The sequence below is a fragment of the Haemaphysalis longicornis genome, unplaced genomic scaffold (assembly GCF_048455015.1).
Source record: "Haemaphysalis longicornis isolate Haplotype H1 unplaced genomic scaffold, Haemaphysalis longicornis Haplotype H1 scaffold_14, whole genome shotgun sequence".
NCBI lineage: Eukaryota > Metazoa > Arthropoda > Arachnida > Ixodida > Ixodidae > Haemaphysalis > Haemaphysalis longicornis.
In genome coordinates, this window is record NW_027526245.1 from 15,175,588 (window position 1) to 15,188,274 (window position 12,687).

General features: G+C 49.7%; 1 protein-coding gene across 1 annotated transcript; it reads left to right on the forward strand.

Annotated features, from left to right (window-relative positions):
- Positions 1 to 9,354: 9,354 nt before the first annotated feature.
- LOC144164783 (uncharacterized) lies at positions 9,355 to 11,177 on the forward strand. The gene is made up of 3 exons (XM_077695054.1): positions 9,355 to 9,402; positions 10,845 to 10,937; positions 10,986 to 11,177. The coding sequence occupies exons 1-3, from the start codon at positions 9,355 to 9,357 to the stop codon at positions 11,175 to 11,177; spliced, it is 333 nt and encodes a 110-aa protein (XP_077551180.1).
- Positions 11,178 to 12,687: the final 1,510 nt, after the last annotated feature.

Genomic DNA, 12,687 nt, shown 5'->3' on the forward strand with positions numbered 1-12,687 from the left:
TACTACTCAGGGTTCCCCTAATACTTTGACACACAAACAAAACACTACACTCTTAAAAACGCTAGCCAGCACTAGACAGGAGCGAACGCGCCTTATGACCTTCACTCATTCAAACTACGTCAAGAAGTTACTGATACAACCAAGGCACGCGAAGCTGAACGTCAACGGAAACGACGAACTGAAAACTAATGGGAAGTTCAGTCGAACCCATAGCTGCTTCGCATACTACTCAGGGTTCCCCTAATACTTTGACACACAAACAAAACACTACACTCTAAAAACGCTAGCCAGCACTAGACAGGAGCGAACGCGCCTTATGACCTTCACTCATTCAAACTACGTCAAGAAGCTACTGATACAACCAAGGCACGCGAAGCTGAACGTCAACGGAAACGACGAACTGAAAACTAATGGGAAGTTCAGTCGAACCCATAGCTGCTTCGCATACTACTCAGGGTTCCCCTAATACTTTGACACACAAACAAAACACTACACTCCTAAAAACGCTAGCCAGCACTAGACGGGAGCGAACGCGCCTAATGACCTTCACTCATTCAAACTACGTCAAGAAGCTACTGATACAACCAAGGCACGCGAAGCTGAACGTCAACGGAAACGACGAACTGAAAACTAATGGGAAGTTCAGTCGAACCCATAGCTGCTTCGCAGACTACTCAGGGTTCCCCTAATACTTTGACACACAAACAAAACACTACACTCTTAAAAACGCTAGCCAGCACTAGACAGGAGCGAACGCGCCTTATGACCTTCACTCATTCAAACTACGTCAAGAAGCTACTGATACAACCAAGGCACGCGAAGCTGAACGTCAACGGAAACGACGAACTGAAAACTAATGGGAAGTTCAGTCGAACCCATAGCTGCTTCGCATACTACTCAGGGTTCCCCTAATACTTTGACACACAAACAAAACACTACACTCTTAAAAACGCTAGCCAGCACTAGACGGGAGCGAACGCGCCTTATGACATTCACTCATTCAAACTACGTCAAGAAGCTACTGATAAAACCAAGGTACGCGAAGCTGAACGTCAACGGAAACGACGAACTGAAAACTAATGGGAAGTTCAGTCGAACCCATAGCTGCTTCGCATACTACTCAGGGTTCCCCTAATACTTTGACACACAAACAAAACACTACACTCTTAAAAACGCTAGCCAGCACTAGACGGGAGCGAACGCGCCTTACGACATTCACTCATTCAAACTACGTCAAGAAGCTACTGATACAACCAAGGCACGCGAAGCTGAACGTCAACGGAAACGACGAACTGAAAACTAATGGGAAGTTCAGTCGAACCCATAGCTGCTTCGCATACTACTCAGGGTTCCCCTAATACTTTGACACACAAACAAAACACTACACTCTTAAAAACGCTAGCCAGCACTAGACAGGAGCGAACGCGCCTTATGACCTTCACTCATTCAAACTACGTCAAGAAGCTACTGATACAACCAAGGTACGCGAAGCTGAACGTCAACGGAAACGACGAACTGAAAACTAATGGGAAGTTCAGTCGAACCCATAGCTGCTTCGCATACTACTCAGGGTTCCCCTAATACTTTGACACACAAACAAAACACTACACTCTTAAAAACGCTAGCCAGCACTAGACGGGAGCGAACGCGCCTTATGACCTTCACTCATTCAAACTACGTCAAGAAGCTACTGATACAACCAAGGCACGCGAAGCTGAACGTCAACGGAAACGACGAACTGAAAACTAATGGGAAGTTCAGTCGAACCCATAGCTGCTTCGCATACTACTCAGGGTTCCCCTAATCCTTTGACACACAAACAAAACACTACACTCTTAAAAACGCTAGCCAGCACTAGACAGGAGCGAACGCGCCTTATGACCTTCACTCATTCAAACTACGTCAAGAAGCTACTGATACAACCAAGGCACGCGAAGCTGAACGTCAACGGAAACGACGAACTGAAAACTAATGGGAAGTTCAGTCGAACCCATAGCTGCTTCGCATACTACTCAGGGTTCCCCTAATACTTTGACACACAAACAAAACACTACACTCTTAAAAACGCTAGCCAGCACTAGACAGGAGCGAACGCGCCTTGTGACCTTCACTCATTCAAACTACGTCAAGAAGCTACTGATACAACCAAGGCACGCGAAGCTGAACGTCAACGGAAACGACGAACTGAAAACTAATGGGAAGTTCAGTCGAACCCATAGCTGCTTCGCACACTACTCAGGGTTCCCCTAATACTTTGACACACAAACAAAACACTACACTCTTAAAAACGCTAGCCAGCACTAGACAGGAGCGAACGCGCCTTATGACCTTCACTCATTCAAACTACGTCAAGAAGCTACTGATGCAACCAAGGCACGCGAAGCTGAACGTCAACGGAAACGACGAACTGAAAACTAATGGGAAGTTCAGTCGAACCCATAGCTGCTTCGCATACTACTCAGGGTTCCCCTAATACTTTGACACACAAACAAAACACTACACTCTTAAAAACGCTAGCCAGCACTAGACAGGAGCGAACGCGCCTTATGACCTTCACTCATTCAAACTACGTCAAGAAGCTACTGATACAACCAAGGCACGCGAAGCTGAACGTCAACGGAAACGACGAACTGAAAACTAATGGGAAGTTCAGTCGAACCCATAGCTGCTTCGCATACTACTCAGGGTTCCCCTAATACTTTGACACACAAACAAAACACTACACTCTAAAAACGCTAGCCAGCACTAGACAGGAGCGAACGCGCCTTATGACCTTCACTCATTCAAACTACGTCAAGAAGCTACTGATACAACCAAGGCACGCGAAGCTGAACGTCAACGGAAACGACGAACTGAAAACTAATGGGAAGTTCACTCGAACCCATAGCTGCTTCGCATACTACTCAGGGTTCCCCTAATACTTTGACACACAAACAAAACACTACACTCCTAAAAACGCTAGCCAGCACTAGACGGGAGCGAACGCGCCTTATGACCTTCACTCATTCAAACTACGTCAAGAAGCTACTGATACAAGCAAGGCACGCGAAGCTGAACGTCAACGGAAACGACGAACTGAAAACTAATGGGAAGTTCAGTCGAACCCATAGCTGCTTCGCATACTACTCAGGGTTCCCCTAATACTTTGACACACAAACAAAACACTACACTCTTAAAAACGCTAGCCAGCACTAGACAGGAGCGAACGCGCCTTATGACCTTCACTCATTCAAACTACGTCAAGAAGCTACTGATACAACCAAGGCACGCGAAGCTGAACGTCAACGGAAACGACGAACTGAAAACTAATGGGAAGTTCACTCGAACCCATAGCTGCTTCGCATACTACTCAGGGTTCCCCTAATACTTTGACACACAAACAAAACACTACACTCCTAAAAACGCTAGCCAGCACTAGACGGGAGCGAATGCGCCTTATGACCTTCACTCATTCAAACTACGTCAAGAAGCTACTGATACAACCAAGGCACGCGAAGCTGAACGTCAACGGAAACGACGAACTGAAAACTAATGGGAAGTTCAGTCGAACCCATAGCTGCTTCGCATACTACTCAGGGTTCCCCTAATACTTTGACACACAAACAGAACACTACACTCTTAAAAACGCTAGCCAGCACTAGACAGGAGCGAACGCGCCTTATGACCTTCACTCATTCAAACTACGTCAAGAAGCTACTGATACAACCAAGGCACGCGAAGCTGAACGTCAGCGGAAACGACTAACTGAAAACTAATGGGAAGTTCAGTCGAACCCATAGCTGCTTCGCATACTACTCAGGGTTCCCCTAATACTTTGACACACAAACAAAACACTACACTCTTAAAAACGCTAGCCAGCACTAGACGGGAGCGAACGCGCCTTATGACCTTCACTCATTCAAACTACGTCAAGAAGCTACTGATACAACCAAGGCACGCGAAGCTGAACGTCAACGGAAACGACGAACTGAAAACTGATGGGAAGTTCAGTCGAACCCACAGCTGCTTCGCATACTACTCAGGGTTCCCTAATACTTTGACACACAAACAAAACACTACACTCTTAAAAACGCTAGCCAGCACTAGACAGGAGCTTACGCGCCTTATGACCTTCACTCATTCAAACTACGTCAAGAAGCTACTGATACAACCAAGGCACGCGAAGCTGAACGTCAACGGAAACGACGAACTGAAAACTAATGGGAAGTTCAGTCGAACCCATAGCTGCTTCGCATACTACTCAGGGTTCCCCTAATACTTTGACACACAAACAAAACACTACACTCTTAAAAACGCTAGCCAGCACTAGACAGGAGCGAACGCGCCTTATGACCTTCACTCATTCAAACTACGTCAAGAAGCTACTGATACAACCAAGGCACGCGAAGCTGAACGTCAACGGAAACGACGAACTGAAAACTAATGGGAAGTTCAGTCGAACCCATAGCTGCTTCGCATACTACTCAGGGTTCCCCTAATACTTTGACACACAAACAAAACACTACACTCTTAAAAACTCTAGCCAGCACTAGACGGGAGCGAACGCGCCTTATGACCTTCACTCATTCAAACTACGTCAAGAAGCTACTGATACAACCAAGGCACGCGAAGCTGAACGTCAACGGAAACGACGAACTGAAAACTAATGGGAAGTTCAGTCGAACCCACAGCTGCTTCGCATACTACTCAGGGTTCCCCTAATACTTTGACACACAAACAAAACACTACACTCTTAAAAACGCTAGCCAGCACTAGACGGGAGCGAACGCGCCTTATGACCTTCACTCATTCAAACTAAGTCAAGAAGCTACTGATACAACCAAGGCACGCGAAGCTGAACGTCAACGGAAACGACGAACTGAAAACTAATGGGAAGTTCAGTCGAACCCATAGCTGCTTCGCATACTACTCAGGGTTCCCCTAATACTTTGACACACAAACAAAACACTACACTCTTAAAAACGCTAGCCAGCACTAGACAGGAGCGAACGCGCCTTATGACCTTCACTCATTCAAACTACGTCAAGAAGCTACTGATACAACCAAGGCACGCGAAGCTGAACGTCAACGGAAACGACGAACTGAAAACTAATGGGAAGTTCAGTCGAACCCATAGCTGCTTCGCATACTACTCAGGGTTCCCCTAATACTTTGACACACAAACAAAACACTACACTCTTAAAAACGCTAGCCAGCACTAGACGGGAGCGAACGCGCCTTATGACCTTCACACATTCAAACTACGTCAAGAAGCTACTGATACAACCAAGGCACGCGAAGCTGAACGTCAACGGAAACGACGAACTGAAAACTAATGGGAAGTTCAGTCGAACCCACAGCTGCTTCGTATACTACTCAGGGTTCCCCTAATACTTTGACACACAAACAAAACACTACACTCTTAAAAACGCTAGCCAGCACTAGACGGGAGCGAACGCGCCTTATGACCTTCACTCATTCAAACTACGTCAAGAAGCTACTGATACAACCAAGGCACGCGAAGCTGAACGTCAACGGAAACGACGAACTGAAAACTAATGGGAAGTTCAGTCGAACCCATAGCTGCTTCGCATACTACTCAGGGTTCCCCTACGGGAAGATGGTGTAATTTTTTGCATTGCTTAATTTTTTTTTCTGTGGGTAATTCCTTTTTCTAACCTCAAATTTACCCGTTTTTGTTAATAATGGTGATTTGATATGTTTTAGGTCGATTTAGGTTTGGGGCCCAGCCAATGACCATATTTCATTACCGATCTGCATCGCGCGAACCGACATGTCACGTGGGTGCTCTGTGCTGCGAAGCCTTTGGAAATACGCTCCCGGGGGCATGTTGTGAATCCAACATTACTACGGAGATTGCCAAGATTGTGGCTACCGCCCAGAAGTAAAAGCCAAGAAAATGCCGAGCGCTAGTGTGTGTGCCGCGTGGCACACGCCCAGCATTACGGGCGCATGTTTGTTAAGCCAAGCATACCAACTGAGGGATTTTAACCAATATTTCGGAGGCCACCCGACCGTTAAGAGAACGAGAAAATACCGAACGCTCGTGTGTGTGCCGCGTGGCACCCGCCCAGCATTACAGGCGCATGTTTGTCAAGCCAACCATGCCTACTTAGGGACATATACCAAGATTGCGAAGACCATGCGAGAGTTAAAAGAGAAGAAAAAGCCGAGCAGTCGTAAGTGCGTGAATCGCGATGACAGCCCAGCGTCCCAGGCTATTGTCTGAGGGAGATTGACTTCTTAGCCACAAATCCTAACCAATCACCCACTTAGGGAGATTGACCAAAACCACAAAATTTTGATCCATCCATCCAAAGTTTCTTCTATTTATTTGTACCTAACTGTGGTTTTAAAATGATGAGAAGTTCATGATGTTCTGCAGCAATTTCCTGCACGCATTTCGTCTCTCTAAAAGACATATGGTACACAAACAACACCCATAGAATGTAAAATCAATACCTACCACTGTTTTTCCTCACCACAGTATCTTGCATGTGCCTGCGGTACTCACATTAAGGGTCAAGCGATGTATTTCTAGAATTATGCATATTTGAATGAGCAGCAGCTTACCGCTGAACACGATGGTTTTTTAAGAACTGCTCAACGGTCACATGTGATAGAGCGCAGAAAAACTGCAGTGGTAGAGCTTTTCCAGGTGGAGAAACATCAGAATGCCTACCGGAATTATCAAAAAGAAAAAAGTAAACGGGGTGTGACAAGTGTGTGGCGCTCCCCCACACTAATATTCGTTGGCCGCTAAGTTCGGTGGCCCCACCTGGCTCGGTGGGAAACATTGTGCACGGCTGACCAATAAACACCGACGAGCACGGCCGCCTCGGTGAGTCACCATCACCAGGCAAAGCTAGACCTTTGCTTCTCTAAATCCTCCCTGTCCTGTGCCGTCCCGTTCTGTGCCGTCACCACCAGCACGCTGCGAGTCGTCACTCGGATGGAGGGTACCCCCAGGGCTGTACCCGGAGGGGGGTTTTGGGGGTTCGAAATCCTCCCGAAATCTTTTCCCGTCAGCCCGTAAGCAATACTTACTGTTGCTTTCAGCAAAACTAGCTCCTTCCCAAAATCCATAACCGCCCCCCCCAAAAAAAAAAAAAAAAAAATCCTGGCTACGGCTCTGGGTACCCCGACCCTCCCGCGTTCACGAATGCGGGCCAAATCGTTACACTGGCGACGATGGAAGAAGCCCGCGGAGCGACCGAAGCCACCGAGAACGCCGAGACACCGCCCCCCCACCCCGCCCGCCATTACGCCATTCCGCTGTACGGGAGGCTCGAGCCGTTCGACGGTGAAGGGTCCGCCTGGCCGGACTACGAGGAACAAGTCAACGTGTTTTTCCGGGCGAACGACTCACCCGAGGCTAAACAGTGTGACATTTTCCTGGCCAGCTGCGGGACTTCGCTCTCCTGCTCGACCTCCTCAAGCCGCCCACGCCGCATGACAAGTCGCTGGGTGAGCTGCTCGCGACGCTGCGCTCGCACTTCAGCCCGGCTCCGTCCACGTTAAAGGGACACTGAAGTGAATTTGTCAAGCTCCCGTTTTTGCTTGCACTGTGTAGACTGGCTCAAATTAACACACTATTCATCGTTTATCCGGTTTGCAAATCGGTAATTATTTTACAAAGCGCGAAAGAAGAAAAACTACTATGCGCGGTTTGCGGCGGCCGCACCAACTAAAGGCTGTGACGTCAGGAGGGGGGGCACCGTGATTGGACGATGCCCAAGGTTAGCAATCAAAAGTTTCGGTTTCGGTTTCGGTTCTGTAAAACAACATGCTTGACATCTGATGGCGTTGTTGGATGGGCATTCTCGATTTCGAAATTATCGCCGTAACGCGCTTCTGCCATGTTGTCGGCTGTCAAATGTCTAAGATAAACCTCCCAGGGCGGCTTGGAATCGTAGAAATCACTAGACGAGGCCTACGCAGTGGATGAACGCCCTCCGCGTCACCGCAGACTCTCAAATGGCATGCGCTTTTCCCGCATATTCGGAGCTTGCCTCACTCATGTCTGTTCGTAAAAAGCTAGTTCGCACCAGGCCAAGGGTGTGCTGATTCAGGCCTGGGCCCACTGCCCGCAAGCAGTCGGTGCTTGTGGCAACAGCACGCCAACGAGAACTCGCTAGCGCGTCATTGTCAGTATGCGCGCGTTCTGCGATCTCGCTCGTGGAGCAGTGAACGTTACGGCCCAAAAATGGTGAACTCAGTTCAGAAAACATCGGCCGCATACGAAAAAATTTACTTACAAAAAAAAACACATATACCCTCGGGGATTCGAACTTGCGACTTTCAAAAAAAATTCCAGAGCCTCAGACCGCTGGCCACAAGCCGGCGCTGGTCTGGTATGAATATACAAGGTTTATAATGTATGACCAGTTTACACTTTTATTTATTTTAAGCATTTTAAGTACTTTATGTGACTATCTGTTGTATATCACTCCTGCAGTAAGTGTCCCCCAAACTTCCACAATATCTCACGTCTAGCAATTGCATTTCTTTGACGGAAAAGCGTTCACAGATGTGCGGTCGTGCTGCTGACCGCTGTGCTTGTTTACCCAGCGCAAAAATTGCTTCTTGCTCCCTAGTTTTGCGCTGTACGGTAAAAGTTTCAGGTGATTTTATTTTCTTAGTACCTATATTGACTTCGCTGACTCTTCTCCCGCCTTCAATTGGCCTTAGATTTTCCTACTAGCGTAAAGTCAGCGAAGCGTCGCATGTGCACTTGTGCAGCGCTTGTGTGGAGCGACCCGGACTCTGAGTTTGACACAGTGTACAAACTAACAAAGTAAGGAAAAGCACATTCTTTCATTCACAAAGGTGTTGTGGCTTAGTTTCAATTGAGCGAGCGAATAGTGACGACCCGTCGGCGGCCGGCGGACGAAACGCTGGGCCGACTGACTCGATCGGTAGGTCGGCTGATCGGCGAACCGTGCAGTCATGGAGGAACTCCATGCGTGCAGTAGCACAGCCATTTTCCAGCTCATCTCCTGCTGACGTCACACGAAAACGCCACAGAAAATGGGCGAGCGTAAAGAGAGGAGGACAGCATTTTCGAATTGATTTGTCTACTAAATAAATTCGCGTAAACGCGGCCAGAGTGGTCGAAACAATGCCTACGGACTCCGAACTACAATTTGCGCTAGTAATCCCGCAATGTTTACAAATCACTTCAGTGTCCCTTTAATGGAGCGCTTCCGCTTCAACAACCGGAGCCGCCGAGACGGAGAGACTCTCGGGCAGTTCGTCGCAGCGCTGCGAGGGTTAGCGAGCGGCTGCGCCTTCGGGGACCAGCTCGACTCGCTGCTCCGGGACCGTTTCGTCTGCGGCATCAATGACCCCGCCATGCAGACGTGGCTCCTGGAGTTTCCCGGCCCCTCGCTGGACGACGCCGTGAAGGCAGCGCTGGCGATGGATGCTGCGGCCAAGGACGCGGGCGAGATAGCGCGTGCGGCCGGCTTACCGTTGACGGAGGCTGCAGTGAACAAGATGGCGACACGGCAGGGCAGCTGCAGTCGTTGCGGTGGTGACCACCCCCCGTCCCAGTGCCAGTTCGCGCAAGCGGAGTGCTTTGCATGTGGAAAAACTGGGCGCATTGTTCGGGCGTACCGAGGGGGAACCACGGCGAACGGACAGAAGCAGCAGCCGGGGGCAAGCACGTGTTCCCCGCAAGCCCACGGCCAAGGGAGCCGGCGCAAGGGTAGGCGGCGGGGGAGTGCGGCAGCAACTTCGGGTGCAGCGGCTAGGCTTCAGATCGTGGCCGAAGAACCGCAGATTTTTGACATGTAGCACACGGACATACGTCAGTCGTCTGTGCCACCGTATATGCTCACTGTCGAAGTCTGCGGGCGTCCCATTTCCATGGAGCTGGACACGGGCGCCAGTGTGTCGGTCATGGCCGGGAAACCCTTCAAGCGCACCTTCTCTGGCGTGTCCGTCGAGGCGTCGGGCGTCATGCTGCGCAGCTACTCTGGACAGCTCGCCCAGGTCGAGGGTCAAGCCCAGGTCAGCGTTCGCCTTGGCGACAGGGAGGCAACCCTGCCCCTGTACCTGACCAAGGGGCTGTGACCAACGCTGCTGGGTCGGAATTGGATCCAGGCGTTGGGCCTGCGGCTGCCGGAGTACCAGGAAGAAGTACGAGTGGTGGAAGACGTCCCGAGCCTCCTGACCAAGTTCAAGGCCCTGTTCCAGCCCGGGGTGGGCACATTCACCGGCACGGCGGCAAACATTCATGTCCCAGAGGGAGCCCAGCCCCGGTTTTTCAAGCCGCGAGCACTGCCCTTCGCCCTGAAGGATGGGGTAACCCAGGAGCTGCAACGGCTTCAGCGAGATGATATCCTGGTGCCCGTCAAATCGTCGGAGTGGGCCGCTCCCATCGTGCCAGTCCTCAAGCAAGACGGCAGTGTTAGGATCTGCGGGGACTTCAAGGTCACCATCAACCCCGTCGCTACCGTGGAAAAGTACCCGCTGCCCCCCATTGAAGATCTCTGGTCGGCGCTGTCCGGGGGACAGAAGTTCCCGAAGCTAGACCTCAGAGATGCGTACCAGAAGCTGGTGCTCCAGGAGTCGTCCCGGAAGTACGTCACAATATCGACAACGCTGAGACTCTTCCAGTACACGCGCCTACCGTTCGGCGTGTCCTCGGCACCTGCCAGAGGGAGATGGACAACCTGTTCAGGAGCATGAGGCACGTGGCGGTGTACTTGGACGACATCTTGGTGACCGGTACAGACGACGAGGACCACCTGCAGAACCTGCACAGCGTGCCGGGCTGAAGCTCAAGCTAGAGAAATGCATTTTCTTGGCCCCCAGCGTTGAGTCACGTCATTTCCCAGGCAGACCTGTCCCTAGCACCCCGCAAGGTTGAGGCTGTGCTCAAGGCGCCCAAGCCCCAAAGCAAGAAGGGGCTGCAGAGCTACCTCGGCCTTGTAAACTTCTACAGGAGCTTCCTGCCGAAACTGTCGTCGCATCTACAGCCGTTTCATCTTCTGATTCGAGATGGACAACAGTGGGCCTGGAAGAAGGGACAGGACTTGGCCTTCCAGCAAAGCGAGGAGCTCGCCACCAAGGCTCCGGTGCCGGTGCAGTTTGATCCGGCCAAGCCTCTCGTCCTGACCGTAGAAGCATCGCCGTACGGCGTGGGAGCCGTCCTGGCCCACCGGAAGTAGAATGGCCAGGAACGCCCTGTATCGTTTGCGTCCCGTCGGCTCCATGCTGCAGAACAGCGGTACAGACAGCTGGACAAGGAAGGCCTGGCCCTCATGTTCGGGGTCGAGCACTTCCACCAGTACCTTTGGGATGATGATGATGATGATTGATATTGGTTTCCCCTTTGAAGCGGGGTGATGACACGTCATCTTACCAAGAAGGACTAATATAACCATGTTTTACACTCTTGGTTTAATACTAGCGCTGCTTAGGGCAGGCACTAAAGCTTATTAGGCACGAAATACTTTCTTTTCCCTGTTACAGGTGGTAACTGTTCTAGGCAATATTCCCCTCTCTGCTTTTCGTCCACCAGCATTCTAAACTTCTTTTCGTCCCCTCAACAGCCTTGACGTTAACTTCCTCTCTGATACCCTTAAATCCTAGGGCTTCTGGAAGCCCAATATTCCCTTCATGTAGATTTCGATGGATACCCTCACATTCTAACACTATGTGCCGCATAGTTTCTGTTTCTTTTCCGCAGACCACACATACCCCATCATTCTGTGAATACTTCCCCACAAAACTCTTAGTTCGCAGGCAACCTGCTCTAGCCTCAAAAAGCAAAGCACTGCCCTGGGAATTATCGTAGAAATTTTCCTTTCTGATGTTCATTTTCTCAGCCCTGTACATCTCTAACGACGTTTTAGCTTCCATTTTTTCCCTCCATTTATTCGTTTCAATCTGCCTTGCCTCTTTTTTGGTTACCTTGGCTGTTTTGGATTCTCCTCTGCTCTTTCTGTATTTCATCGTTAGTCTTCTAGTCTTTCTTAACCACTGCGTGTCCACGCTTTTCAAGTATAGGTACCTAAAAACCTTAGCTGCCCACCTTCGTTGATCCCTTGCCCTCAACCTCATCTCAAAGCATATTTTACTCTGAGCTTCTCTAACTTCAAACGACGCCCAGCCCATATCTCCCTGAACTGCTTCGTTAGTTGTTTTTCCATGCGCGCCTAAGGCTAAACGTCCTACCGTTCTCTGGTTTACTTCAAGGCCTGATAGAACGTCTGATTTTAAGCAGAGTACAGCATTCGCAAACGTGAGACCCGGAACCATTACTCCTTTCCACATTTCTCTTACTACTTCATATTTGTTATACCCCCACAGAGCTCTATGCTTCATTATAGCTGCGTTTCGCTTTCCCTGAACCTTAAGTTGCTCCTCGTGAGTATTCAAGTAGTTATCCCCCTCATTGATCCACACTCCCAAATATTTATATTCCTTCACTCTAGGTAATTCGCCTTGCTGGATAGACACTACGTCGGTTGTAGCGTCATTGAAAACCATTATTCCTGATTTTTCTGCACTGAAATTTAACCCGAGGTCAGTGGCTTCCTGGCCGCTTATATTTATTAGCCGCTGCATATCGGTTTGTCTATCAGCTAAAAGAACAATGTCGTCTGCGTATAATATTCCCGGAATATGCTTTTGTGCCACTTCGCCTTGCAGCATATGGGTTAGGCTAAACCCTAC